This window comes from Talaromyces rugulosus, chromosome IV (genome assembly GCF_013368755.1).
Source record: "Talaromyces rugulosus chromosome IV, complete sequence".
NCBI lineage: Eukaryota > Fungi > Ascomycota > Eurotiomycetes > Eurotiales > Trichocomaceae > Talaromyces > Talaromyces rugulosus.
Window position 1 is genome coordinate 2,073,451 of NC_049564.1, and position 27,889 is coordinate 2,101,339.

The following is a 27,889-nucleotide window of genomic DNA, read 5'->3' on the forward strand; positions in this document are numbered from 1 at the left end:
GTCACAGATCAGTTTGAAGACGATGAACTCCTTACATTTGTGTGGGAAAAGTTAGATGGTGGATGGACTCCACCGCAGATTGCACAAAAGGTTGTAGAGCATAGTTCTACGGGCAGATATACTGACAACTGTACCTGTATCGTAATTGTTATTGAAAATAAATATTGACTCTTAAGATCACTAGTGTTTGGATATCACTAGCTACCATTGCGAATCACCAGCCAATTATACTACACCAATCTTGTAAAAGAACTAGTATAGAACAGAAATTAAAATTTTTGTTTATAACTTACAGATAATCACTGTTGAAGTTAGATCCAGGTCAAGCTATTTCTCCTTCAATTGTTTCACGTGGTCTCAAGTTTCAATCGCCTGGTGAGTGTGTCGCACACTATTAAAACGTTGTTCACCCTGTGTGCATCGCTAGAGACCGTCTGCATCAACCGCGTTATCTCGATATACCTGCAAGCTATACCTAGCGAATTTGCTTCTTGCCCGAATTCGACTTCCGTGTCTTGTGAATAGAGGCGGCACAACACAGAACACCGTTGCCACGGCCGCCAACACTGAAACCGCCATATTCGCCTCCAATCCTTTGAACATTTGGACAGCGAACAGTGGGAATACCGCGGACATGAGAGAGCGGAGTAGTGACAGTGCGGCATATCCGCTTGACGCGTAAGTCAGGTAGCTATCAGCTAAATATCCAGAAAGTGAGGTATCTAGTTCATTCACTGCATAACCGATTACAGCCAATGCGATAGTCGGAACAATCCAGTGTATGGTCTGGTTGTGCGGTGGAATTGTCCACGCAAACAACCATAGCCCAACAGCAAGGACAGGGGCGCCGATGCATAATCCGAGGAGCTTATGTTCGGGTGTAATCGGGTGACCCTGGCGCTGATGTTTTGTAATGATCCGAGTTTCAAGTATTCGAGTGAAACCACTGGCTAATAGTCCGATTCCAATGGCAATAAATGGCAATGAAGCTGACTGGGTGGAGAAGCCAAACGATTCATATATTGGAGATAGGGCTTCTGTGAAAAGGTAAACAAGTGCGGAGGACACAGCACTAATAACCGAGGTTACGGATACGATTGGTTCAGTAAAGAAAAGATAGAGTGGTCTAAAGAGGGCCACGTGAGCAAAGTTGCGCAGGTCCGGGGTATGGTCTGGATTCAACGAGCGAAGGTTCTCGATGCCGGTGAGTCTGCCCAGCCGAGAAACTTCTTGAGCGAGAAGCACCGACGGCCGAGATTCGCTAAGGGTAAACATTAAGCCTGTCGTGACACCAAGAACTATTGCTCCGGTGTAGAATGTCCATCGCCTGAGTATGTATCAGACAACAAGCCATGTGCTCAGAAATCGAAGGTAAAGCTCACCATCCTAGGGCAACAGTGATGTATGAACTCATTATAGGGCCCATAACCAAACCCATACTACCAGCCGTCGACCAAAAATAGATTGTCCAAACTCGATCTTTGGCGTTGAACATGTCCTCCATGCTACCCAAGACGACAACGGTAGGAATTGCTGATAGAAGGCCACAAACAAAACGGCTAACGACAACTGCTGCAAGTGACGGTACTGCTGCTACTAGGGCACAAAATATAGTATATAGTCCGGAGCAGCCAATGTAAAGCCACTTCCGGCCAAAGACTTCAGAATAGGGAGGGAAGACGACGCCCCCTACGCTCTGCCCTAGAAGGTATCTACCGCTAGTCAGCTTGGCACAACATAGGATTATACAAACTTTAACCGTACACCGAAACAAAAAGAAATACGGATAATGCTTTTGCAACACCGTATTCTTTCTGGGCGCCATTGGCCACTGCACTCTAAGGACCTCTTGTCAGTCTCAGAGACTATTAGGGATATGCTACTCACTCCAGCCGTGCTTATTGCAGTTCTGTATAAAAAAGGTCAGCAATATGACAAGAAAATATAGTTTTGCCATCCAGGGGACAAATACGTGAAGAAATCCAGCCAGACGATCAACAAGCTATTGTATACTTTCTTCGATGTAGACCAATGGCGAGGGTGACGGTGGTTCTTCGTGGACCAACGAATAAACTTCCCATCTGGGGTGAGTTCCAGTGCTTGTTTATCAAGATAAAACTGAAGATTATCTTCTGCTTGGAGCTGTGGCGCGGTATGCAGGGTGTCTAGGTCCATACTGACAACGGCAGTCGAAAATCCACAAACAACGTTCAGTTAGTCCCTAAACCCAAAGGAAAAAGAACAAGACAAATAAGACAAGAAAAGGAAAAAGAAAAGGGAAAAGATCCTTTATGAAACTGTAAAGGTGAGTTTTGTTCGTTTTTTTTTTTTTTTTTTTGCTCCTCCATAATTCCCACACAATATGAGGTAATGGCAATTATGCTATTGAAGGAAATGGGATAGGTGCTGTTGATCTAGGTATTTTGAGTAGTTGATCTACTCTTAGAACGAAGGGTTACTCGGTAGGGTGGCTGAGGGTTTTTTAAAACTAATATCAAGCCATCCGTTAAACCTCATGCCCCTGTTAAAATATCATTAAGACATGAATGTTCGTGGAAAAGCACATGTATTTGACATTTCCAACAACATCCATCGTACTTTTACACTGGTAGTTTTCATTCGCCTTGACAATAGTACTACGTACTCATGACACCAAGAAGGCCACAGCCCTGAATAAATTTTCACATTGTTTTTAATTAAAGTTTCTAGTATTGGACTGGAGACAATCTCCTTGTGTTGTTCACCTATCATATTCGAAGACGTCAACTATATATGCATTATAAAACGCATGGGCCATTCAAATGTTGATGTTAGGAATGCACAGGGCCCACAGAAGGAGTATGCAGGCCTGTGGATCGGTATGTTGCATTTGTGCCCCTTTGACATCATGCAATTTATGACACATGGATAGAAATGTATCTGTTGATCTAGTACTTCATATATAGCAAATGTGCAAGTAATTGGACAATTTATTGTATGGTAGACTCCTAGTTGACGTGCTTCTATGCCCTCGACAACTTAGATCAATGGCTTCTTAATAGGTCAGAATTTTGGAAATAAGCACAACGTATTTAAAATAAGCACCCCTTGCCTGTGAAACTCCTTTTACTCCACTTTCTCAACATTAATTTTTTCCCTTCCTTCACTTCTTGTTTCTTTGAAAATATTTATGACGGTCAAAATTCAATCTATCCGTCCTCTGCTCGGGTAAAAATTCAAAACCCAAGTCCAATTGCAGTGCCTGAGGTTGTGTCAGGGTACCTCCACATATTATTGTTTTGTAGGTGGACTGAATCCAAAACAACAGATTACGACGTGATTTTTCTTTAAGCCATGCAGCAGAATTGATTTAAAGACTGGGTGACATCTAAGAGTAGGTACTATTAAGAACCCTAGCCTTTAATGTTATCTCGGCAACATAAGAGCTACATATAGACAATTTAATTACTGACCGAATTTGTCCTATTCGTAGTCAGCCTTTGTATCCTTTCATTCCACGTAAATTAGTACAGGGCATAGTAAAGCGCTCTTAAAGAGTAGCCTCAATATCACATGTAGAGAAGTTTCAGCGTCCAATTATCGATGCCATATACTTATCAACGTGGTGAATGTTCTCGATTTGAAGCCCAGCAGCACCACTTCTAGAGCACATGTACTTTTAGATTGTTGTTTATTCGGTATAAATGTATTCTCAAAAACAACAATATATGCCTGTGCTTGGAGACATGCGTTAGTCATGGCATTATTTTCCATAACGAGTATTATACTGATCAATTAATATGTTAGGACGAGTAAACGTTAGCCCTCTCAAGTCAAGCATGTCGTCTTCCGTGGTTCTAATTTTTTTTTTAATGCTACATGTATGTAGCATCAAAATCTACTAACAAGTTGACTTTCAACCTACAATTATATAAATCCGTAACTTACATATGTAGAGCCCGTCATCTACGTGTATTTCAATGGTATCTTAGTCCACCAAGAACATTGAACTGATGGATATCAATGTAACCTCGGCTATCTATGCATAGACATATATTTTGATATGCGCGTAAGAAAACTCGCGAGAGAAGTCAACTCGTATTCGTCTATCAGTTGTGGGCTGAATCCCCGCCTTTGAACAACAAATTGGGTGTTTTAAATTGGCCAAAAATTAGAGTACGGAGAACCGGGAGCAAATCAGAACGCGGATGGTTCGGTCTTATCAGAACCAAACGGCAAAGATCTACATACACCTAGCTCATAAAGGTTCTACAATTATTCTGTAACGTCGTAGAAAACAGAAGGGGCTTTCTAACTACGTAACAACAATTAATGAGACAACAATTCTAAATGTACGCAACGGTTACAGTTAGTGAGGAAGTCAATCGATCGAACCGCGGCCGTTGCCTTAAGAGAGCGTCAGAAGAATGAGTTCCATGCAGCTTACTTCCAAATAAAAAAATAAAAAAACTCATTCCAAGTCTCTCACCGACTACTGATTCTCTAAATCATGTCATCACAAATCCAAGCCTCAAGGCTGCTCGGGGCGCTGGCCATGACTTCTGGATTGGCCATGGCATCTCCATCGCTCATGCCAACCCCACCTATGGGCTTCAACAACTGGGCACGCTTTGAATGCGACTTGAATCAGACTCTCTTTACCACCACTGCTGATGCAATGGTAAAGAACGGCCTTTTAGTGGCAGGTTATAACAGGGTCAATATGGATGATTGCTGGATGGCAACCAAGAGAGCGGCTAACGGAACGCTTCAGTGGAACACCACCAAGTTCCCTGACGGTCTTCCGTGGCTAGGAGACTATCTCCATGACCGGGGTTTTCATTTTGGTATTTATGAAGATGCAGGCACATCAACCTGTGGTGGATTCCCTGGCTCCCTGGGTTATGAGGATATCGATGCGGAAACATTCTTTTCGTGGGGAATCGACTATTTGAAACTTGATGGGTGCAACGTCCCGACACAATCCGGGCTAACATCCGAAGAGACATATAAATCGATATATGGAAAATGGCACACGATCTTCTCTAACATGTCAGACCCGCTAATATTCTCTGAATCTGCCCCGGCTTATTTCTGTGGCGAGAAGAATCTCACTGATTGGTATACGGTCATGGACTGGGTTCCAGTGTATGGTGAGCTAGCTCGGCACTCGTATGATATCGCCACCTATGGAAGTGATGGAAGCACCTGGGACAGTATTCTTTTAAACTACGGTCAGGAAGTCTTGGTAGCTCGTTATCAGAAGCCGGGCTACTTTAACGACCCGGATTTTATAATCCCAGACTGGCCGGACCTAACAATCCACGAGAAACACTCGCAATTTGCACTCTGGGCCTCATTTTCAGCACCGCTCATAATCAGTGCAGATGTGCCCAGATTAACCACCGAAGATTTAAACTACCTGACCAACTCCGATATCATTGATGTTGACCAAGATAAACTGGGTCTTCAGGCTACCTTGGTCAGCCAGGATGGTACCAGGGACGTTCTGACAAAAACTCTTTCCAATGGTGATCGCCTTCTGACGGTTCTCAACAGAGGAAACTCCTCTAGCGACTTCACAATTGATATTCCTCGGCTAGGAATTACACCCAAACACAACTCTACATGTGCTCTTGGTATAAAAGACTTATGGACCGGGAAATACACCAACTCGTCTTCTTCCATTGTTATTTCTGATATTCCTCCTCATGGTACAGCCATCTTGAGAATCGCCCGCCAATCCCCAGGTTGCGGGGACATTATTCCAACAGGAATGATTTTCAACACAGCATCGCTAAACTGTTTACAAGTAGCTCCTAATGGCTCTGTATCTGCCGTTGTATGTAACAGTGATGATGGACAAGTTTGGCATGTCCAAAAAGACGGTAGCATAAGGAATATCGCAGCAGCCACTCAATGTTTAACGGAAAAGTCGAACGGAGTCGTATCTTTTGGCACTTGTCAAACAGGCGACAAATCACGGAATTGGACATATCACCTCAATGGAAACGTGATAAATACTGCTTCTGGTCAATGCTTGACAGAACTGAAAGGCGGTTCTGTTGGTACGACTACATGTCAACACGATGCCAACAGTCAAGTATTCGGACTGCCCAGTGGTGTAGATGTACTGTGACTGTTATGACTATGTAATAGTTGAAGCTGGTTTCGTATCACGCTAGTAATTGAAACATGTGCAATTTTTCTGTCATCTATTGATATTTCAGGCCCCTGACTAGTTCTATCAGCTGTAGTATATGTGCTAGCGCTGTATATAATTATCAATTGATGCCATTCATACTCCGGTTCTTTTATGTCATTTGGTGCGATATAAATATTCGTAGTAAATTCTATCTGTAGGCCCACTCTGCACATGTGTGTTATATTAAAGGCTAGTGGCTTATATAAGAAGACATAAGAACTAGTAAATCTTCAAGTTAATATTGAACTATCACAAGTTTAATACACACTCGATTCATCAATTCTTCAGATGTCCAAAATGCTCTGTTTATATCTAGCACTTCAGCGGTTCTGCCTATCCCGTATTCTTCCTAAGGCGCGTCCGGATCAAAATTATTAAACCAATGCCGAGTTGAAAGTCCTTTTGCAAAAAAAGTAGTATTTCCCCGGGGCTCTAATTCCAGCACAATAATCTCATTCAGATCTGTTCCGTTGTTCAAGAAACAACCAGGCACATACAAACTTTGTTGAGGCCCAATTGTCCAGTATCTTCCGAGATTCCGGCCGTTCACCCAAGCAACACCCTTGACGCCATTTGGTAGTGATAGGAATGTATCTCGACTAAGTGGGGATTGTGAAACATCTGGAGAAATTGCGTAAGAGCCATGATAGAACACTGGGGGGCCTCCACTTCCAACATGTATCGACTTTTGAGAACTTGGTTGAGTGGTAGCGGAAGGGGGTATGTTGTCTAGTTCCATAGAATAAATGCTCCATCCAGTCAATACGGTGCTTTCATTGCCCATGGTCACATTGCCAACGACGCCTTTTATCTGATCTTTCAATTGTTGTGCATAGTCAACCCGACCAAGATTTTCGACAAGTAGTTGCAAACAGTCATCTTTCTGGAGCGAGACTTGCTCAGACGAGGGTGCTGCGTATGTACTATCCATAACCCCAATACGTATGCTATTAACATAAACAATGACACGATCTCGAATTCCCCCTCCTAACGTGACTTTGCCTTGAACAGAGGTTTTTGCTATATGTTCATATAACACGAATCCGTATGACTGACCTAGAGCTTCCATGCTCAAGGGATAGTCCGCGGATGTCTTGTGGAAAAAATCCAGGGTATCAAACAAGCTCACTGTCGGTTTCAGACTAATTTCCGCTACCTGGGTTAAATTTGGTGCGATTGGTACATCTGGGATGGTTCCGTCCGGCAGGTATTTTGCGATGACGTCGCGGATCTGGTAATAGATATTTGTAGGTCGGCCACTTTCATCAAGGGGCGCACCGTAGTCATAGCTTGTCGTGACAGCTTCGAGGTAGGAACTACCCCATATTGCGCCATTGTCAAATCCCCAGTTCGTGCCGCCGTGAAACATATAAAGACTAAAGGAGTTGTTATTTGATAAAATCCAATCTAGATCTTTGAGGGCTTGCTGGGACGCAGCTGTATCTCCGGAGTCGGTCTCATGCGAATAGTTGCTAGCCCAAGAGTCAAGCCAGGTGACATAGTATTCGCCATCTAAGAGTGGGCCTAGACTGCTGGAATCAGTCACGTACTTGTCTCGAGCTGCAAATCCCGTCTTGGGATCGCCATCGATTTCTGCAAGTACACCTTGAAGCTGGCCACCTGCAAGATATGATTCTCCACCGCCGTCGTTTGTGTAAAGAAACACATCAAAGTTGTCACTAAGAATAGTGGCGAGCGCTTTCAGATAAGTTTTATCCGACCCAAAGCTCCCATATTCATTCTCCAACTGAGCCATCAATATCGGTCCTCCGTTATTGACCTGCAGAGCCTGCACCTCCTTGGCCAGTCGCTGGATATAAGTCTTTGATGCGTTTAGAAAGGGCGCGTTGTTTGACCGTACTTCCATTCCAGGTACCTGGCTCAACCACGCTGGGAACCCACCCCAGTCATGCTCGCCGCAGACATAGGGCCCTGGTCGCAACACCACATGCAATCCTTCTTCCTGGGCCAAGCGAAAATATGCTGCAACATCATTCTGGTCGCTGAAGTCCCATTTCCCTGGTTGTGGCTCTAGGCGATTCCAAAATATGTATGAAAAGATGGTGTTTAGGCCCATTGCTCGCGCCATTTGCAACCTCTGGCGCCAGTAAGCGCGAGGAATACGCTGAGGGTCCATTTGCCCTCCGATTATTTGATACGGAGCTCCATTCAGTAGAAAACTCCTGTTGTTGTAGCTGAAATTCGCGTTATCGACATGTTCGTTGCTGGTTGCCAGAGCATTAAGCGGAGACACCGCCAATAGAATGAGTATCGCTCGGATGATACTGGTGACTGGTTTCATCTTGCTGTTTCATTCTTAATTTTTGACTCGCTTATCGGTGACAAACCCAGGATCATCTAGATTATAAACAAATCCATTACCTCCGCCACAATTGATTTGGTATCGATGTGTTCTCGCCGAGGCCCATTTATTATACCACATTTCAAAATTGTTTCCATGTAACCACAAAAAGGTGATACCGTTACTCATATAGCCTCTGTTGTAGATCCTCCTCTATTTAGTTAGCATATCGAAGACTTCCCCGCATCGGCCACTGGTCGAGATTTGCGGTTTATCACCTTCCTAATATAGTATACTACCATTATCCAACAATAATCCGGTATTTGTTATCTATGAAATGGGAGATTCGTAAATTAAGGGGGGGAAATGCGGTACCTTTGTAAGCTTCTCAAATAGATATGCAGGATCAATTCATGCACTTGCCTAATTGATAATCCTAAGAAAGCGTTCCTAATTCGTGGAAAATGAGTACTAATACCTGTCTACGCTGCAAACAAAATTCAACGCTTACATGTATTGTTACTTTGCTCAGAAATTTGAATGTGACAATTCATATTCTCATATATTCATCTAAATACACTATACAAAACAGTGTTTTTCATGTTGGGATCTATATTGCCCAAAGCCCCATGCTGTGTTCATGCATTTTCTTTTCTGTGTAGTATTTCACACAATGTAGTGTTTTAGCTTTTAAACGGAGTTTTTTTTTTTTTTTTTTTTTAAAAAAAAAAAACCTCCCGCTAATTTAAGCCTGGGCAGCGAAACCGATTTGAGGGCCGCTAGCATCGAAGACAACGTACTGGCTCTTAAGGAAGACGTCACCAAAGATGGAGAAGCCAATGCCAGAGTTGGACTGGATACCACCGTAACAGGTGCTGGATCCGGCGGACGCGAAGTTGATGTAGTCACCAGGGATAGTGGCAGTGTAGTCACCAACAGTGATGGCGAAGTCAGGGACATCGGCGTCACAGTCGAAGACGTAGCCACCCTGGCTGTCATCGTACTGGGCGCTGTCGATCGTTTCATAGTAAGCCTCAACGACATCGTCGTCAAGGAGAACAAGAGTAGTACCGGTGTCTAGTAAGTAGGTCGTGTTAGTTTGATATATAAATGATTAAAATCGAGGGGAACCTACCAGCAATACCATCGATCGAGGAACCGGCATCCTGACCATCAATAGAGTAGGAGTCAGCGGTGAAAGACCAGAATCCCTGGGAGCTGTCGACATCGGTGTAGGCAATGTCACCGCTGTATTTGGAGTCATCGGTGAAACCAAAGTCGTAGCTACCAGCAGTGTCGTGTTTAAGGATAGCGACGAAAAGGGGCTTGTCAAGCGAGCTCTTGACGTTGTCAAAGAACGTCTTCTGGGGAGTAGGGGAAACAGTGTTGATGCTGCTGAAAGCGAGACCCAAGAGACCATCAATCGAGGTGTCTTGGGTGAATTCCGAGCTGACGGAAGAAGCAGCCTCCACGGCCTGTGCGTCGAAAGTGACGCCGCCAACGGTCACGGTGTCCTTGTAGACGCTACCCGAGGCAGAGCTGCCATCACCGTAGCTGATGTCCCAAGAGGCACCGCTAACCTTGGTAGCAGAGTCGCTAGGCTTGTAATAGTTATGTCCGGAACGCTCACTCGACGGGGTGTCAGCGGAGAAAGCCCAGCTGTCACGAGTTAGTTGTCACGATTTAGTATTCTCCAGACTACATGGTTCACAGAGCAGGCGTTGCGATCAATACTCACAGATCAGCGGACCCGGTGTCGAAGTCGAGGTTCAAGGTGGAGTCACCGACAGTGACCTTGGTGACATACTCCTCGTCGCCATCACTGGGGTTGGTGGTGACAGATCCGGTCGAGGCAGCGGCAGCAGCAACATGGGCAGGGACTGGAGCACCGAATTTGGTCAATGCCTTTGCGAGGTGGGCAGCTGGGGCACGATAGCTAGACTTGGGAATCGCCTCTTGGACCAAGGAGAAGCCCTTTGTCTGGGACGCAACGGGAACAGCGGCAGCAACGGCCGAGTATGCGGTTAAAGCCGCAACGAGTTTGTTGGAAACCATCTCGCAACAGAGAATATTGAGCGGAGAATTGATGGAGAGGAAGAATGTTGATGATATCGCATAAAAGACTGGGAGGACAGCTCCTTTTTATGTCTTCGCAGGAGACAAAGACACACAGACCTTTCAATCCCGTATATAGGACTGATTGACGCCAGCTCCTCTAACTAAGACGTTGCGGTTGTAACTACGCGATGTTATCACGTCTGTGGAACCGCCAAATATCGCTATCCCCACACCTTGCAGATCCACCCATACTTTGGACAACACGCCACAGCGCTGCTAATGTGACCTTCTCCCTCTTCAGACAGGCATATCAAGGCTCGAGAGTGCTGTAACAGCTATTGACCCAAGTGCGCACGCCATTGTCCTGGAAATCCTTCAGCCTTCAGGTGATAGGGGGTGGTACAATCAATGCTCGCCTACCGCGCAGCCTGTACGGAGTACAATCCAGCTTGCGGTGTTCCATTGGCAGGTTGCTAGGGACACTGTAAAAGAAGCATAGCGGAGCTCCCCGGTTCTGCACTCGGTATTAAAATTAGGCACCTGACAACCGAACGAGCCGCAACGAATTAGGGGAGACGTTCTCAAGTAGCGAGAGCAATGATCGACACGCCTGAGGTTCTCCAAGGCGCTGATAGGGCTCCGTACGCTGGCCAAATAAATACGAGTCCCTGCTTCAGAGTCGAGACAAACCAGATTAGTAGCGTTCCATCAAAACGCAAGCCTACTTGCTAGCTGTCCTTAGCGGGTAATTGGCATAAACAAGCCTTGACCAGTTACTGTCACCATGCCCAATACATCCTCATTTGAACTTCAAACCTTCCTAACTGGCTTCGATGCTAATTGCGCCAATGGACAGCGCGATTGATGCGCTGATTGATAGCAGGGTGTGATCGGCGTCTACTAGTGCTGGCCACGTCCTAGCTGCTCGCTGGCCCGCGGAGCCTGTCCTCCGGCTATACCGACTCGCCGACTCTTGGAATTTTCTCTTCCTGGTGTTACTCAGGCGTCGAAGTTGGTCTCTAGTTCTCTCCGCACAGAAAGAAACAATTATTCCTCTTTTTTTTTTTCTGCCTCGAATTAAGTAGTTCAGCGACGCGCGTTGCCATGGAGCGCATCGCCGTGCTAAAAAGGCCTGGCAGTCTAGCAGAACACACCTCATTTATCCGTTGCTCCCTAGGCCAGCCACAGTCTGACACCGTCCGGGGAGCTAAGCCAGTTAAGCGATGACGATATTTTGAATCCGAATGAGATGCCTGCAGAGGGACGCCATAGGCTGCCAGGTGACAGATGCTCCGCTCTGCACGAGAGTCTTGGTAGTATACACTATTATATTCTATACAACTTATAGTATCCGGATCCAACCAAAGACCTTAGGGTACGCCACTGGTTTTTGGAGGCTTGGGTTAGGCGGCATTCCAAGGTACGAGGTGGTACAACTCTTATGCAGTATCCTTGGCCCACGCCTGTCTCGTTCAGGTACAGGACGAGTTGCCAAATCCAGCCCGGAGCCTGCAGACGCCAATCTCATCGGTGTTGGCCGAAGTCTGGAGATTGCAGTAACATTTGGCTTGACTTCTAACGATATACTGAGATTTAGAATGTCAACGTAGTATCGTGATTTTGATGCGGCAAATGCGGCCCCGAAGATATTGCTGCTTTCAGCGAGGATGACCGAGGTTCCAAAAAACAAAGCTCTCAATTTCAAAGAAAAATATCAAGGGCAACATAACAACACAACATCACACCCATTACTAGCTTCCAACCGATAACCCAGACGCTTCCCGCCCATATCCAAGTACTAAATTCCAGACAGCTGCAAATTGACAAGGCAAACTCGGAGAAGCATGCTCCAATACATCTTGTCTTACCATGAACATGAAGTGGCGTTGATCACATGAGATTCAATTATAATTTGTAGTAGTGGAAGCATTGCATTTTTTCCTATATAAGAAGGTGCAGGGAACATGCAAGTATTCAGATGCTCGAATCTCGCTAATGCAGATCTCCTGCCTAAAAGATCGATATCAAGCAGTATTGTGCAATCCTCGATCGCCCTAATTTAGAAGGATTGCATGCAGGTCGTATTGCAGCCTCGCTTGGTTTGTTAGCGCCGTGGCTGAATGCCGTTGTTCAATGATATGAGTCGCTTGCCAGCCACAAAGTCATGCCTAAGATAATTAGATAATTAAAGGCTAGACGCCAAATGCTTATTCCCCATTGTCAGATGCACTAACAGCAAGCGTCTTTAGGATGCATTCCTAATAACTTAGAGCACTCCCTTGACACTTGTCAGATGTCAGTTTCGTTAAAATGGAAGGTGACATCGAGGATTATTCATTATTTATGGCATTCATGTGATACAAGTGCTCATACAATGGTAACTATTTCCGAAGCATCAATCGATCCGCCGCGCCAGGCGAAAATAATTCACACACTAACTCACCCATTCATATACACCTATCCAACATGTATAAAAAAAGCATCAAATAAGATTTCTGAAACTCTGTGCCTCTTCTCGCGCGACTATTCTCCACCGAGACTCCAGGTTTAGCTTTACACGCCCCTTTATAAAGTCTACTTCGATGACAAGACATCAACGTATACCCGGCTCTGCGTAAAGATCTTAACATGTATTGTCGTTTTCAAGGCTCTCCAAAGACTAAAAATTGATATAGGTCTAGTATAGGAATTTACGTAAGGTCGGTGGAAATATGAAACTACTTCCAAGGTAAGCATACATATTTAATTTGTTGGATTCGAATGGACAGCATTGAAACCTGGTTTATTTTGCTACGGTAAATTTATATTGCATTATATACGTGTGCGTGGGTGAAAGCATCGGTGAGCATGATTACATTAATTGATCTATTAAACATGTCTAGCCGATACGCCAATTTAAATTTTAATGTGCTTATGCAGACATTTAATTTTATTTGTCATATATTCATTCATAAACTTACATGTTGAGTATAATCATACTTATGGGGGAACGTAAACATTGAAGGTCAATGTGTTTATCACTAGCCGACATTCAAAGTAACATTGAAGTATGATCATCCTAGTATATGCGGATTGGATCGCGACGCTATATAAACCGAACACTGAGATACTCAAAACATCTATCTAGGTATAAACATTCAATTTCTCAACATCCATTATAACAGTCAACATTTATTGTACTTTTTTTTCTTCCGGAAGTCGGATGTTGGATTTTCAGATCTTCAAATAAACAAAACAGTGACGTGATTTCAAACAGCTTTTCCATAGCAATGTCAGTTCATCTATCAGTTGATTAATATTGCTAATGCTTTCAAATTTTCGCAATGTTAACATCACCATAGAAAGTACGGCAGGGGCATTCAATATTCATCATTTATTTGAAATGTCCTAAAAACGTTGCCGGTGGTGTTGCATTACATGATAGGCTAGATCAATTGGTAGATATATATCAAATATATACAGCATATGGATGTAACATTGAAGTTTAATTCAACATTAGAATCAATCAATTGATGCATGTTGCATCTTCGCCAGCAACATTGAACATAGAAAGATACTACTAGCTGGGCCAGTAAAGAAGGTGTGCAACGACATTGAAAATTTCGCTCTTTTCTATGATGTCGGCTCATTTGCTTATCAAATTTGAGATGTGAGCAATTTCAACTAGTTTCCGATTCCGTTTAAAAATGACACAGTTACATGTATTATTATTGTCGGTCGTCAGACGCAAATGCGTGGAAAACACTATTGCTTAAAAAAAGTGCATGTCAACTACATAGGTATCAATGGAAATTATATTAGAGATATTATTAAAATATGTTCAATACAATAAAAGTCAACGGCTTTTATATCAACGTTCCACAACATATCTCGGAAACGAAATGAGCCTCGTAGCGAGGCACTGTCGGATGTGAGAGCTATGATCGGCCTAATTTAGTTCGTGCCGAGTACACCCTGCCACTATCCGAGAAGTTGTCGCGAGTCGTAACACTATAGTACTTCAATTCAAATATAGTATGTAGCTATGGTAGGGTCAGATTAAAATGCAATTAGATTGTAACTAATCCATTCCTTAAACACTAAATAAAGTCTTTACCAAATGCGATCCGGCCTCGGATCTCGAGATCCTCGTAACGAGGCACAATGCGGAGGACTCCACGACCCCGGTCTTTCCACCGTGTTGGAAGAGGTTTGCGGGGGGGAAATATATGACAGATACCAATGTTAATGGTATTGGTTGCCTGTCTAAATTCTACTCAGGGCCAAGCCAATCATCGTTTGGTGACGTCAAGTGGCCGCCTGCATATAAAACAAGCTGGTGGTGCCTTTATCTGGGGAAGACAACATCCTTCTCCAGATAGCCAGCGCTTCATCTTATCGTCTACAATAAAATAATAAGAAAAAAGCAATTACCAATGACAGGTTCGCTCTTGAATATGGAGCTGGCGGACAATCTCAAAGACGATGCTATTCTGATGGAGATTGAGAACAGCAAGGCCGACGCGGCCGAGCCTGAGTTCACGCCCAAAGAGGAGAAAGCTCTTTTGAGGAAGATTGACTTGCATCTATTGCCAACAATATGGATCATGTATCTGCTCTCATACATGGATCGAACAAAGTATGTTGATGCAACAATATTCGATTAGACACCTGGACAATACTCATGTTGATAGCATCGGGAACGCAAAAATTTCAGGAATGCAGGATGATTTGAACCTGTCTTCAAATCAATACTCCATTTCCCTTGTCGTTTTCTTTGTCGGTTACGTGGTTTTTGAAATACCTAGCAAGTACGTGTCCCCTTCCCCCGGTTGGAAAAAAATCAAAATTTCTAACAGTACCCTGTAGTCTTCTGCTTAGTCGCTCGCGTCCGTCGATATTTCTGCCTTCTATCATGGTGGTATGGGGAACAATGACGTGTGTTATGGGTGTCATCCATGATTATAAACACCTTGTCGTGCTGCGAACCCTAATCGGCTGTATCGAGGCTGGGTTCGCCCCGGGCGTATTATTAGTTTTGTCTTCTTGGTATAAGAAAACCGAGCAATCCAAAAGATTTGCGGTGTATATTTCCGCGGCTATCTTATCTGGTGCCTTTGGGAGTCTTCTCGCTGCTGGGATTGTGGACGGGCTAGAGGGTTCTCATAGTATTCGAGGATGGCGGTGGTTGTTCATTGTCGAAGGTGCTGTGACGGTTGGGTTCGCTCTCTTGTCGATGTTGTTCCTCCTCGATTTCCCGGCCACCTCTCACATGCTGAGCGAGCGTGAACGCCATGTTGCCATTAGGCGTCTTGCCACAGAGAATGTGACTGCCGCTTCTGAAGACCCATCTCAACGGCTCTCTGGAATGAAAGCCACCGTTGACGCAATCAAAAATTGGAAGACATGGATGTTTGTTATAGGATATATGGTATTCGATTCACATTTTATACTAAGCCAATGTTTGCTGACAACTGCTGCAGGTCATAGTCGGTTCTAGTACTCTATCTTATTTCTACCCAACTCTCGTTGAGGGTCTGTTCGGCAACAAATCCAGCAGCCAGGTCAATTTTCTCACCGTTCCTATATACGCCGTCGCTTTTGTATGTACTTTGATTACAGCGTACTTTGGTGATAAGGTTCCCTATATGCGAGGCACTATTATTTCGGCCTGGCTGCTTTTCTCGTGCGTGTGCTCTATCATTGTCTGCGTCGTGTCCAATTTTACTGCTCGTTATGTCCTGCTCGTGCTCATGGCAGCTGGGTTATGGTCTACCAATGGTGCTGCATTGGCATATGCATCGTCGGCTTTTGGCGATATGGACCCTCAGGTTCGAGGTGTCAGCCTTGCTTTGGTCAATGCATTGGGAAACTTGTCGCAAATATACGGTTCGGTACGAGCTACCCTGCAGTGTTTTCAAATAGATTAAGAAGCTGACAATTGATACAGTACCTGTTTCCGTCATCGGATGCACCTAAATATCTCATGGGATTTGGTGTCATCTCAGGTATGCTGGGTGTTGGTGTTGTAGTATACGCGTTGCTGCACGTCATATTACGAACGTCAATGCATTTCTAGAACTAGTTTATGCCATGAAAAATACACCACTTAGGAATGAATTTATCGAAACCAAGTGAATAATATGAGGTTTATCAAGAATATTCACTGACATTTAACGTCGATTAATCAGTATGTAATACCGATCGTTCATAACAATGAGAAAATCCAGTTCATCAAAGATAAACCTCAAAAATAGATTATCCTGTTAAGCCAATGCAGCTAATGCCTCACGTCGAGACTTGGAGGCCGGGTCGTAGTATGGAATTTCTCCCAGAGAGACAACTCTGTTGCCCTGGCGTTTTCCTTCGTAGTCACTACATTCACATATTAGTAGCGTTGTCATATTTTAAAATTGTCTGTAATAGAAACTTACTTTGTTGCCGTGTGAAAGACGGAGCGACTGTGAAAGGAGAGCCTTGTCAGATGTTATCATCCAGATGTCAAGGAACGACTTACTTGTCCCAAATAGCTAGATCATTAGTCCCCCATTTGAAACGCGCTTGCAAATCATGATTTTCAGAGATGAGCTGGCGAACTGTTTACAGAGTTAGCTGTGGCTAGTTAATTACAGGCTAGTGACAAGCCTTACAGTACTGTTTCAAGATCTCGCTTTCTCGTTTTGTAACACCCTCAATCCAGCCATTGTCAACTTGGCCCGCAGCCCCGAAGAGACTTTTCCAACCAGTGACAGGGTTCGTCCGCACGAGAGGGCTTTTTAGCCTGTTAGTAGAGCAATTTTAGCTTTGAGGTTCCTCTAATCACTTACTGAGAAGCTTTGAAATCAAAGCCTACATTCTCCGGGGCTCCACGATCACCGTCAATAAGCTCAATGCCATGCTCCTTTGCGATATTGTTGAACACGGGCTTTCTGGTATTAGTAATGGAAGTACATCATGTTTGAATATTATAATTACCTGATAGTGGACTGCTGTTAGGCCATCTGCAAGCTTCTGAATGGCAGGCGATAGTCGATCATAGACTTCATATCCCGACGCCCAGAGAGTGTCCCCGCCGGTCTGATCTTCCGGTGTATGAGTTATTTTCAAAATAGCATAATCTGAAGGTACTCTCTCAAAAGTAATACTAATCTACGTTAGCCAAATAAAGTACTTGTTTAATAATTCCCATTATATGACTGAAAAATACTTACTCTGCATGCCAGCCTGTGCTGGCCAGGTGCTTCGAGTTATCCAGAAATCTGTCGCCATAATATTTGCGATTAACCTGTTAAAGAATAAGTATATATACTTATATTTTCATGAAAAGGAGATATACCTCGGAAGAAATGACGGAAATCTCGTCATCGAGTTTGCCGTGCTCATCCACTGAAATGCTTCTCTTGCTATTGTTAACAGCATGTCTATGCAGCTATTAAAACGTCAAAAGGTCAGTATTCATGTAAGTAAATTAATATATTATATTTCTCACTTTGGACGTTTCTGGCTTTCCAGTTAACTCTCCCAGTCTCTGGCCAAGAGCCTTTTGTTGATCGGAGTTGATATTCTGGTTGCGAAAGAACAATACCCCGCGTTGGGATACTACAGTCAAGTGAACGTGTCAGAAAAGTCGTATCATGACAAATAAAGCTGTTTCTATATATATTCATACCAAGGATAGCCAGGTCACGAAGTTTGCGGTCGTCATCGAGAATATCTGTTAGTTCCAGGGTAGGAAACTCTCTGCCAATAACAGGGGTGACATCAAGACTTTGGTACTCGTTGAGAGATCCTGAGTACTTTAATGGCTCCTTGATTAGGCCAGAAGGTAGAGCATTCTTAATGGATGTTGTGACTTTGTCCACGGACGGAGACGAAAGGGGTGATTCCACGGCGATTGAAGGCGACATGACAATGAGTATCAGATTTTGTGTTATTTAAACAATATGCTTCGTAGTTATTTGATGAATAAACAATACTGCTTGCAGATTGTCGATAATTAAGCCTAGTGTGGCCTTCATATACACTCGATGGAAGCCGTTGACGAGACGAGGTGTTGAAATCACACCATCGCGGCAGTGTTAATTACCCAATTCGTTACTTTATTAACAACGTGCTGTAGATCTGATAAAGGGTTCACATATTGAAAGCCATCACGACATCTACCAAACCTTTTATTTGCTTGCTGTGGTGCAATACTCGTAGTCGGAGTAAGGCGATGCTTTATTGGTTGTTGTTAGATGCATACATGGATCAGTTAATGCCGTTATCCCCAAATCAAGAAGCGGGGTAGGGCCGTATAAGCCCATTTACAAACAAGTAGTCACTATTAAAATGGCGTAGACTTGGCCAAGTCAGGTTTTGCCAAAATTGCGAGATATTACGTGTATAAGACACAATTCCCAGCAACCAGGCCCTGATAACAGTATCCGTTTGACAATTCTTATCTGGTAATAAATACAAACAATTATAACAGTCCCATGGTATTTTATTTTAAAAATGACATTGAATTCAAAGCATAATAATTAAGACAGAGCAGAGTATATGCCTGCTGGAACTTAGGTCAATTGATATTTGTTTGTTAAGCTTTGTACACAAAGGCAACAATTTCTCTTTGCTCAATTGGTTAACAGGTGAATTAGATGATATCATATTCATTAGTGATATTTTAGAAATATTAAACAACATTGGAGGTACAGGTCGCAGCTCCACATGCACCCATCCCTCCCGGTTTTCCGTGAATATTACAAATCGGCTCAAGTATATTTCTTCGGTGCCTTTCCAAAACTACTCCTGGGGTTCTGCGAATATTACTTCACTCCTCCTTTTGTGGTGTTTTCTCCGGTTGTTCATTGTCTCCTGAGGCAGCAGACAACGGCATCAAAAAGGTCGTGATAATCCCGCCAAGGAACTTCTCATCGACCCACTTAACAAACGAGTAAAATGCCCAACTCCATCCCCAGAAAATAAATCCCATTGATCCTGTCACCAGTAGTATTGGACCAAGAATCAATAATGAGAGCAAAGCCCAGAGAAGGGTAGCCACCGCTGCAAACAAGAATACGCCTGCAAGAAACACCAAAATTGGGACACCGCAACAAATCGCCTGACAGACGATGAATGTTGCAGCCATAGGTCTCGACATGGCTTTTTTGTAAGCTGCTTCCCTCCTCTGGACAGGAAAGAATCGTTCAATCAAGCCCTTAACGTAGGTTTCGAACTTGTCCATAAACCACTGAGTTAGACCCGAGAAGGAGAAAGAGACATCGGGCATGTCGTCATTTTGAGCTTGGGATTGCTGTTGATCACCTGGAAATTCTCCGGGGATAGATTTTCCAGTCAAAGTCGCGGTGGTTTGGTCGATTTGTTCTCTGGGTTGTTTGACGGTCGATGCCAGGTCGCCCTTCTTAACCGAGTCAGCAGCGGTAGAAGCACCTCTAGCCGCGCCGGTGAGGCCGCTGGTGGCCTTGTTCAACGACATGATGAGATTGATGCGAGAAAATAATCATATTTTGAGAAAACAGAGAATGCTAAATATAAATAGTCAATATTTTGTTGCTTGTTTTCTCCATGTGGATCGTTTTGACGTATGACAGGTGCTGATAACCAACCGTTGCCGCCAATGACCTCATACACGCCACAGCGATCTATATCGGACCGTTGACTTTTAAACTCTTTATATCCTGAACGCTAAAAATATGAAGTGATGTCATACTGCGACGCCGTTGTTTTTTGAAATTGTTTATCATGATGTAGTTACTTCTGGGCTGCAGCGCGAAGCTTGTGGTTGGTATAAAGGCAGCCAGATAAGAAGGCACATTCTAGCCTGAAAGGCACATTAATCAGGATTGGTGATTATTTCCTTGGTTTCTGTTTCTTCCAGTTCAATCCTAATCAGTACCAAGATTTAGCAGACCAGGAAGTGGAGAGCCGACGCATCACCACCCACAATGCAGCAGGATTAAATTTTGCACCAAGGGTTGTAGAGTGCGTGAGATACAACCCACTAGGTCCTTCCTTCTCGATATAGAATCCGTATGAGTTATGACTTGGATGTAAGGGCCCGTAAACTTCTATGGATCAAAAATAGCCTTGACTGTCAATTTGTTCCTCGGCAGGGTATGGCGACGGGTTTGGGGATTCTTACAAATTTAAAGTAACTAGATAGAGTCACAGGCTTACGAATAGCGTGCTCTAACTTCAAAGAAATTTTCCTGTACGATTGCACATGCTAATGGGAACCCAATCAGTTGCTGTTTCGCTTCCAATTCAAAGAGATCGGAACATACTCTAGGATCAATGAAGATCGTACCCGATTAAGCCATGCGGGTACCGACCTGACGACGCTAACACAGCTTAGATCGAAATAATTATTTTAGGATGTAACTAAAATCGGCCATTACTGAATCAGTTGTGAATTGCTGGGATATGAGTGAAATGGTGGCTTTGCACTCCATGTTGGTACTGCAGTGTCGCCTCCTCATTCTAATTCATATGCGGTGCATTTGTCGGAATTGATGGATGATACATCCGAAGATTGGAGTGGGACCTTGTCAATAGAACGATTTCCAAAAAGGTCAGGACCTGACTCGCTGCACGATCGTAGATAAAGTCATCAACTCATTTAGAGTGAACATTCAGTATGAAGTGGTGCCAGACTGACAATGTGACCATCAGAAAATAGCTCAGTATTACGCCACTACTGTGCCACCACAGGCTTAAAGGTCAAATGACACAATGACATACATACATACCATCGGCACATTTTGAGCTGAAATGAGTAGTAGATCACTGCTGATAGTCCGCATTCCACTTCTCTTTGTCAGCTCATAGCTTCTTAGCAACCACTTTCACAACTTGTATTACAGAGCTAACTAATAACTATTAAATAACTTTTTATGGATGTATGCTCAAACAACTACACAGTTTGACGCGTACCTACATTAGGAAAATATGGGGTAACTAACTATGAAATGCTCCGATGGATGCGACCCCACGGCCCGTGGGACCTGTCCCTATACGAATTACCATATGAAACCCTAGAAAACGGGCAAGCAGCCGGTATCCGTCCACTGATTCATGTTTAAGGCCACCGTCGAATGGGCATCAGTAAAGTTCTCCCCATCGGACGCACCGGAAATTCACACAATACATAAACGCCATACCATCAAAATGTTATAAGAATATTATTAGCATAGCTACTACTAGCATTTTAGAAACAAGTAGGGTCTTAGACCATTTTCTGCTTCCGGCTAGAGCAACCCCTCTGTCGCATGGCTTCTCCAGCCTCAAAGCAGTGTTGAGATAAGTTAGCACGTGTTTTGACATTAGAGTAGTAATATTCACCCCTACAACCCGGTCTAGAATATCCTCAGAGTCGGTTTTTATTTTCACCCCGTGAATTAATAATAACTTTGGGCCGAAGGGATGACTGAGAGCCGTTGTTACATTTTTACGTTTTGGGCTAATCAGCTAGGCGCAGCATGATTACCACCAAGTCGAACTACACTGATACAGCCAATGGCGCCCAATGATATCAAATGACCCCCGTTTTTTCGGGGGATTAAAGCACCCAGCTTTAGCCAAGGATGGAATGGTTCTGGTTGAAATCAACGTGAACCATGACCGGATCGTGTGGTTTGGGGCGGTTTTATGGTTTAGTTGGGGTCTATGAATGCGGAGACCTCTTAATATACTCTTACTTACTAGTATCACGTTCACGCAGTTCCCTTTAAATGCTCCTCCCCGGCTCATCCGATTTCGAATAGGCCAGTAGAGTCAACAATTGAAGATCTCGCTCTGAGCAACAGTATGAAGACTTTGGGGGTTATCGCAACGCTGTGTGGCCTCTCGGCAGCATGGATGCCCGGAGTACACAAGGATATCTACTCCAAAGAAGGCAAAAACCTGTTTGAAAAGAGTGTATCTTCCACCAGAAAGCGCTACCTGCCAGGTTCTGGAAAGATCCGCGGTGTCAACCTCGGCTCCCTGTTTGTGTTTGAGCCATGGATTGCTGAGACTACCTGGAGCAGTATGGGGTGTGGCAATCAGAATTCTGAGTTTGACTGCGTAAACTCGGAGGGCCAGGATACCGCCAACACCAATTTTTCCGACCACTGGGGCTCATGGATTGTGGAGGAAGACTTTGCCAACATGACCAGTTACGGACTGAACACGATCCGGATCCCGGTAGGATACTGGATCCGTGAGGATCTTGTCTACACAGACAGCGAGCACTTCCCGCAAGGCGCCCTATCCTACCTCGAACAAGTCTGTGGGTGGGCAAGTGACCATGGACTATACATCATCATCGATCTCCATGGTGCTCCCGGTGCCCAGGTTTCCCAGAATGCCGACACCGGTCAGGTAGGCATCTTACCGATGTCCAGTTCCTGTTCTCATCATGCTAACGTTTCACCTTCACCCCTGATAGTTTGCTGATACCCCCGGATTCTATGTCGACTATCAATTTGAGCGTGCCCTTCAATTTCTGGAGTGGATGACTACCAACATTCACAGCAATGACAATTTCCGCAACGTGGGCATGCTTGAGATTGCCAACGAACCTGTGCAGGACTCGACCCAGGTTGGCGATCTACTCTCGTCTTATTATCCGAATGCCTTTAGTGTATGTCCTATTGAACAATTTATACAAACCTGAGCAACGCTAACGTATATTGGTGGCCACAGAGAATCCGTGCCGCCGAAAGCGCTCTCAACGTCACAGAAAACAACGAATTGCACATTGAAATGATGAATAATTTATGGGGCTCTGGCGACCCTACCCAATACCTGACCGACAACTACTTTGCCGCGTATGACGACCACCGCTACATAAAATGGGACAGCAGCGTCGCGGTCAGCCAGGATAACTACATTAGCACATCTTGCAACGACGACCGCGGTGGCAACACGCCGACAATCGTCAGCGAGTGGAGTTTGAGTGTACCGGATGATGTTCAGTGGAATTCCGACTGGGACCCGAGCACCAACCAGGAATTTTATAAGAAGTGGTTTGCGGCCCAGGTAATGACTTATGAGAAGCAAGACGGCTGGGTGTTCTGGACATGGAAGTCGGAGCTCGGTGACTACCGCTGGTCATACCAGGATGCTGTCACTGCTGGCGTCATTCCCACCGATCTCGACACTGTTTACGACCTCGGAGTATGCTGATTGGAGTGAGCATTTGCAGGATGGTTGAACATGTGGTGATTCATCCCCGAAAGTAGATGACAAACTTAAACAATGTTTCATTGTACATATTAACTAAATTTGTTTATTATCGTACATATCCAATACCCGAAAACATCCCAAAGACTTGAATGATCCGACGGACTTGACGAATTTTGATTTTGGCGTACCGTTTTCTAAATTTGAAGAGATTTTTTTTTTTTTTTTTTGTCGTTGAGGCACTCAAGGAATTTAGAACCCACCAGCCAACACAAGTCCAAGAATGGCAACGAACGATCCATAGCCCCAATGATTCCACTCTCCATGTCCATTCATTTTGCAAACGAGGCCATCTGCGAAAGCTGCTCCGGCAAACCCAAGTAAATTCCATCCCAATGTCTTTCGATTCCCAGAGAATGCGGCCGATAACAAGGCGACACCTATGAAAATATCGCGTACACCATAGACAATCATTAAGTAATCAACAAGCTGCTTCGCATCCGGAGAGGTGGGATATTGGAATTCAAACATGGAGAGAGCATGTTCGGGCCTAATAAAAGCGTTGACTCCGAAAGCGGTTGCTATGGCCGCGAAAATGGTAGATATGAAAGGAATAATAGAAGACTGCGAAATAGACATTTTGGGTGTGTTTTGGGGTTTTTTCTCGGGCAGTGGAAATTGGCAGCTAGTCGTGCTGAATCGGTTTCGTGTCTATTGACTATTTTGAATGCTGGGTGAACGCGTGTTACCTGTTGATTTTTGTAAAACAAAGGCGTATTTATGTACTGTGTCTCTCGGTCACGAAAAGACGCGATCCCGACAGTCAACACGCGCCAAGAGATGCGACCCCATGTGAGTGCAATTTTATTTGTTCACTAAAGAGCATCTCGGGCATCCAGAAAAGCGAGGGCCGATAGAGTTGAAGATGTGGGCCGCTGCTGCCTAGATTATGACTGATCCTACAGATCAGCATGAACAAGCCATAGTTACTTATTCAAAGTCCAAGGTGAAGTTAAGATCAAGATTCGAAAGGGTTTGTTTAGTCTGTATACAATCTTCCTGGCTAGCCAAAAGGTTGTGGTCACAACCATTTCCAAACGGGCTTTCCTCGTCGCTGCGGTTTTCAGCCCTATCGCGACGACACCAAAATCTGCTAGCTCTAGCTAAGTCGCGATCGGCAGAGAAACACGGGGAAGCCCGACTATCTAGAAAGAAAACGCTAATGCATTACTGTACTCAGTACCCGATTTTAGGCTCGCTATATTATATGTAACAATGGTTGAGTGCCAATTGGAGAGCTGATTAGTACTAACTTTACAGTCCATTCAATTGATACGCTGGCACTGCGTGCTAGCCCTTCAGGTTCACTATCTATTCTTAGGAGACAGTAATAGAGCTTGACCCGCTGCTTTGATATCCCTCCGTGGCCACAATCAGGTAGTTGAAAGTACCAAGAGTTAGCCCAGAGCTTTCCCAGGCGCTAAAGTGGTTGGCAGTGGTGACAGTGCCACTAGTACGCTTCGACGTGCGGACGGACCAGTATTGATCAAAGGTTGCAGTACCCACGATAGAAGGCTGGTTGACTCGAGTCGTCTTGTAGATGTTGTACGTGCCGTCGTCACTATCGACAGTGCCGATCTGGGTGGCTCCGGTAGAAGGGTCGTAGGTACCGTATGATTCCACAATGTAATACTCAATAAGAGGGTCTTCTGTCCAGCCATACACAGATAGGTATCCATTGCCACTGGGTTCAAAGTCACCGGAGTATGTAATGGTGCTAGTAGAAAGATACCATCAGTTGGAAGAAAAGTATTAAAGTAAAAACATAGATGGGATTGCATACCGAGCACTGCCAGGATTCCAACCCTTGCCACCAACAAAGTTACCGCTGTTAGTCCACTCAACACTATAGGCACCGGCGTCGCCATTGGTATAAGTCACGGAGCCGCCACCGTCGGTCCAGAATGAGTAGTAGTAGCCACCGCTAGTCCCAGTTTCGCTACTCGTGATCGACTGGCGCTTAACCAGCTCGCGTTCAGACAACTCAGCGCCGGGAGCAGCAAACGCGCCGGTAATGATAGCGATCCCTAGGGCAAGTGATGCGAAAGATATCATGATTGCAAAGATTGTGATGACGATAAAGTCTTGTCGATTGTTGTTGTACGGTGTGGTAGTTGTTCTCTTCACCCAAGATCTCCGCATCGAATGGGACCTTGTTGAGCTTTTAAACCTTTTCTGTTGATAATATATCTGAAATCTTATTCACAGGGGTGTGTCAATACGTTGAGACTCCATTCACTCCGGATAAATTGATATTCTTTCTTGGCGCAGTCGATGCTCACTAGATAAACTTTGATTCTTCTCATTTACCATGAAAAAAGAATGGATTTTCTTTTCGGGGCCATCATTTTTTCCACGTATTTATCCATGGCTTCGGACTAGAAGCACATGCAAGAATTCAACTAGAAGACCCCTGTGAACATCTGATGAATCAGAATTAATATTTAGTATCTCTAACGCGGGGAAATGGGAGGGGGTTGCATCAACCGGGATGAGGAGAATGGGTATTGGTCATTCGTGCATTAATTCGGTCGGCTTTGAAACAGCATCGCGGGTGCAATTTAATTAACCAGGGAGAGCTCTACGCTTGCATAAGCCGGGTAGGCTCCGATTCTCCGCTAGAAATGCTCCTAGGCATCGTTTCTTCACAATTTAATAAGCTTGAAACAGGATGACGCCATTCTAGATGATTCGACACAGTCTGGTTAGCCTACACGTATTATGAAGCACCCTGCATTCCTTGCAGAAAGGGATCCTAATAGTTGTAAAGGTGATTCGGAACTCGTCTTTATCCTTTTATCCATAGCACTAAGAGAGGCTATCGTGCTTTCACGCAGATCTTGTCGCGGATCATCGGCAATTAACCGGCAAATCTTGACGCCTAAGAGAAGATTTGCCGATATTGTTTCTAAACTTGTGTATGCAGATGTTGTTGATTGATTTTCAGATGGTGCAATTCGTATTTATCAATCCATACGTTTTTATGGACCAACAATAGGAAACATTTCAGCATTGAAACTCAGTAGGTTTTTATTTTCCCGGAATGCATTGATCAAGTGATGTTGTTCAAATCAATTGATATATATATCGGCTAGCGATTATCACACACACAAACCACATGCAGTTGCCAGCCTCCAATAGCGGGAAAGGGGCACCTGCGGTTTCTTGAACAACACGTGCACAAGCCTGGTGGTAAAAACGGTTTGAAATAGGGAGATGTTTAATATCCATATCTACAGGTAAAAGATGTGGCAAATATGGTTATTTTCCAAAAGATGTTAAATAATAAGTAATATATTATCAATTGATAATTTATACCTGTATTTACAAAATGTATTAGAATTTAGAAATATCTTAATTTTTGAGATTTTTTTAAAAAGTGTTGAATAGTTTTTTGGTCTCTTTTTGACGTGTTTCTATATGCTTCTTTCTAAATAGGAATAGTGTAAATAAATTAATGTTCATCTATATATACGTGTTATCTTTATATATATCTTAATACCACCCTATTATGTATATATATAACAACATTGAAGGCTTCGCACCAATGCCAACCCCTTTCCCCCTCCTAAAGGCCCCACCAATCAGTGCGCGCAGAGGCTTCAATGTTCGCTGCAGGCAACATGTGCACCCTGCAAGCTTTTTCAGTACGTTCTCAACCCCTTAGTGCCTATATGGCCTCACTAACCAACTTGCCGGCTTCTCAGACGCGTCAAACCGGTGCGAGCAGGCCTACAGGCAACCTAAAAGCTTCCTCAGGCTTAGGGACAGACACAGGAACGCATTTTTATGTATATAACAAAAATAATAACAAGAAATTTCTATAGTGTTTTAATACTATAGTAGTACAAAAATAAAATACAACGATAATTTTGATCTTTATGTTTTTAGATGTCAAATAAATTATATCCATGTCAATAAAACTACAGTGGCACATATGTAGTTTTTAGGAAACATCTACAAATAAAATATAGTATAAAAGCCCCCCTGAAACATACATGTATCCTGGTGGGTTTTGACGGTATCTGGCAACCTCCAATTTCCTCTATTGTTAGTCAACTTTATATCAATTAATGTATAAATAAATAAATTTCCAATCTGTTAGTCATCAATTTAAACCTTTGTTCACGTCCACTTTT

The 27,889-nt window shown here is 43.9% G+C and overlaps 10 protein-coding genes across 10 annotated transcripts; 3 read left to right on the forward strand and 7 right to left on the reverse strand.

The window, feature by feature from the left end:
* Nucleotides 1–423: 423 nt before the first annotated feature.
* On the reverse strand, nucleotides 424–2,175 carry TRUGW13939_07519 (uncharacterized protein; the record flags this gene model as incomplete). The annotated part of the gene is made up of 5 exons (XM_035490658.1): nucleotides 424–1,327; nucleotides 1,383–1,712; nucleotides 1,765–1,838; nucleotides 1,888–1,909; nucleotides 1,973–2,175. The coding sequence occupies 5 exons, from the start codon at nucleotides 2,173–2,175 to the stop codon at nucleotides 424–426; spliced, it is 1,533 nt and encodes a 510-aa protein (XP_035346551.1).
* Nucleotides 2,176–4,489: 2,314 nt separating this feature from the next.
* On the forward strand, nucleotides 4,490–6,118 carry TRUGW13939_07520 (uncharacterized protein; the record flags this gene model as incomplete). The annotated part of the gene is made up of 1 exon (XM_035490659.1): nucleotides 4,490–6,118. One exon carries the CDS (start codon nucleotides 4,490–4,492, stop codon nucleotides 6,116–6,118), a length of 1,629 nt encoding a protein of 542 aa, XP_035346552.1.
* Nucleotides 6,119–6,533: 415 nt separating this feature from the next.
* Nucleotides 6,534–8,486, reverse strand: TRUGW13939_07521 (uncharacterized protein; the record flags this gene model as incomplete). The annotated part of the gene is made up of 1 exon (XM_035490660.1): nucleotides 6,534–8,486. The coding sequence occupies one exon, from the start codon at nucleotides 8,484–8,486 to the stop codon at nucleotides 6,534–6,536; it is 1,953 nt and encodes a 650-aa protein (XP_035346553.1).
* A 745-nt stretch (nucleotides 8,487–9,231) lies between these two features.
* TRUGW13939_07522 (uncharacterized protein) lies at nucleotides 9,232–10,541 on the reverse strand (the record flags this gene model as incomplete). Its single annotated transcript, XM_035490661.1, has 3 exons — nucleotides 9,232–9,563; nucleotides 9,622–10,145; nucleotides 10,225–10,541. The coding sequence occupies 3 exons, from the start codon at nucleotides 10,539–10,541 to the stop codon at nucleotides 9,232–9,234; spliced, it is 1,173 nt and encodes a 390-aa protein (XP_035346554.1).
* A 4,439-nt stretch (nucleotides 10,542–14,980) lies between these two features.
* Nucleotides 14,981–16,602, forward strand: TRUGW13939_07523 (uncharacterized protein; the record flags this gene model as incomplete). The annotated part of the gene is made up of 5 exons (XM_035490662.1): nucleotides 14,981–15,162; nucleotides 15,218–15,334; nucleotides 15,393–15,954; nucleotides 16,007–16,417; nucleotides 16,474–16,602. The coding sequence occupies 5 exons, from the start codon at nucleotides 14,981–14,983 to the stop codon at nucleotides 16,600–16,602; spliced, it is 1,401 nt and encodes a 466-aa protein (XP_035346555.1).
* A 187-nt stretch (nucleotides 16,603–16,789) lies between these two features.
* On the reverse strand, nucleotides 16,790–18,430 carry TRUGW13939_07524 (uncharacterized protein; the record flags this gene model as incomplete). The annotated part of the gene is made up of 10 exons (XM_035490663.1): nucleotides 16,790–16,898; nucleotides 16,958–16,984; nucleotides 17,041–17,119; nucleotides 17,174–17,295; nucleotides 17,351–17,448; nucleotides 17,499–17,667; nucleotides 17,735–17,808; nucleotides 17,860–17,952; nucleotides 18,013–18,122; nucleotides 18,193–18,430. The coding sequence occupies 10 exons, from the start codon at nucleotides 18,428–18,430 to the stop codon at nucleotides 16,790–16,792; spliced, it is 1,119 nt and encodes a 372-aa protein (XP_035346556.1).
* Nucleotides 18,431–19,335: 905 nt separating this feature from the next.
* On the reverse strand, nucleotides 19,336–20,001 carry TRUGW13939_07525 (uncharacterized protein; the record flags this gene model as incomplete). The annotated part of the gene is made up of 1 exon (XM_035490664.1): nucleotides 19,336–20,001. One exon carries the CDS (start codon nucleotides 19,999–20,001, stop codon nucleotides 19,336–19,338), a length of 666 nt encoding a protein of 221 aa, XP_035346557.1.
* Nucleotides 20,002–22,331: 2,330 nt separating this feature from the next.
* TRUGW13939_07526 (uncharacterized protein) lies at nucleotides 22,332–23,693 on the forward strand (the record flags this gene model as incomplete). The annotated part of the gene is made up of 3 exons (XM_035490665.1): nucleotides 22,332–22,886; nucleotides 22,954–23,148; nucleotides 23,211–23,693. 3 exons carry the CDS (start codon nucleotides 22,332–22,334, stop codon nucleotides 23,691–23,693), a joined length of 1,233 nt encoding a protein of 410 aa, XP_035346558.1.
* A 249-nt stretch (nucleotides 23,694–23,942) lies between these two features.
* Nucleotides 23,943–24,329, reverse strand: TRUGW13939_07527 (uncharacterized protein; the record flags this gene model as incomplete). Its single annotated transcript, XM_035490666.1, has 1 exon — nucleotides 23,943–24,329. One exon carries the CDS (start codon nucleotides 24,327–24,329, stop codon nucleotides 23,943–23,945), a length of 387 nt encoding a protein of 128 aa, XP_035346559.1.
* A 738-nt stretch (nucleotides 24,330–25,067) lies between these two features.
* TRUGW13939_07528 (uncharacterized protein) lies at nucleotides 25,068–25,805 on the reverse strand (the record flags this gene model as incomplete). The annotated part of the gene is made up of 2 exons (XM_035490667.1): nucleotides 25,068–25,467; nucleotides 25,534–25,805. The coding sequence occupies 2 exons, from the start codon at nucleotides 25,803–25,805 to the stop codon at nucleotides 25,068–25,070; spliced, it is 672 nt and encodes a 223-aa protein (XP_035346560.1).
* Nucleotides 25,806–27,889: the final 2,084 nt, after the last annotated feature.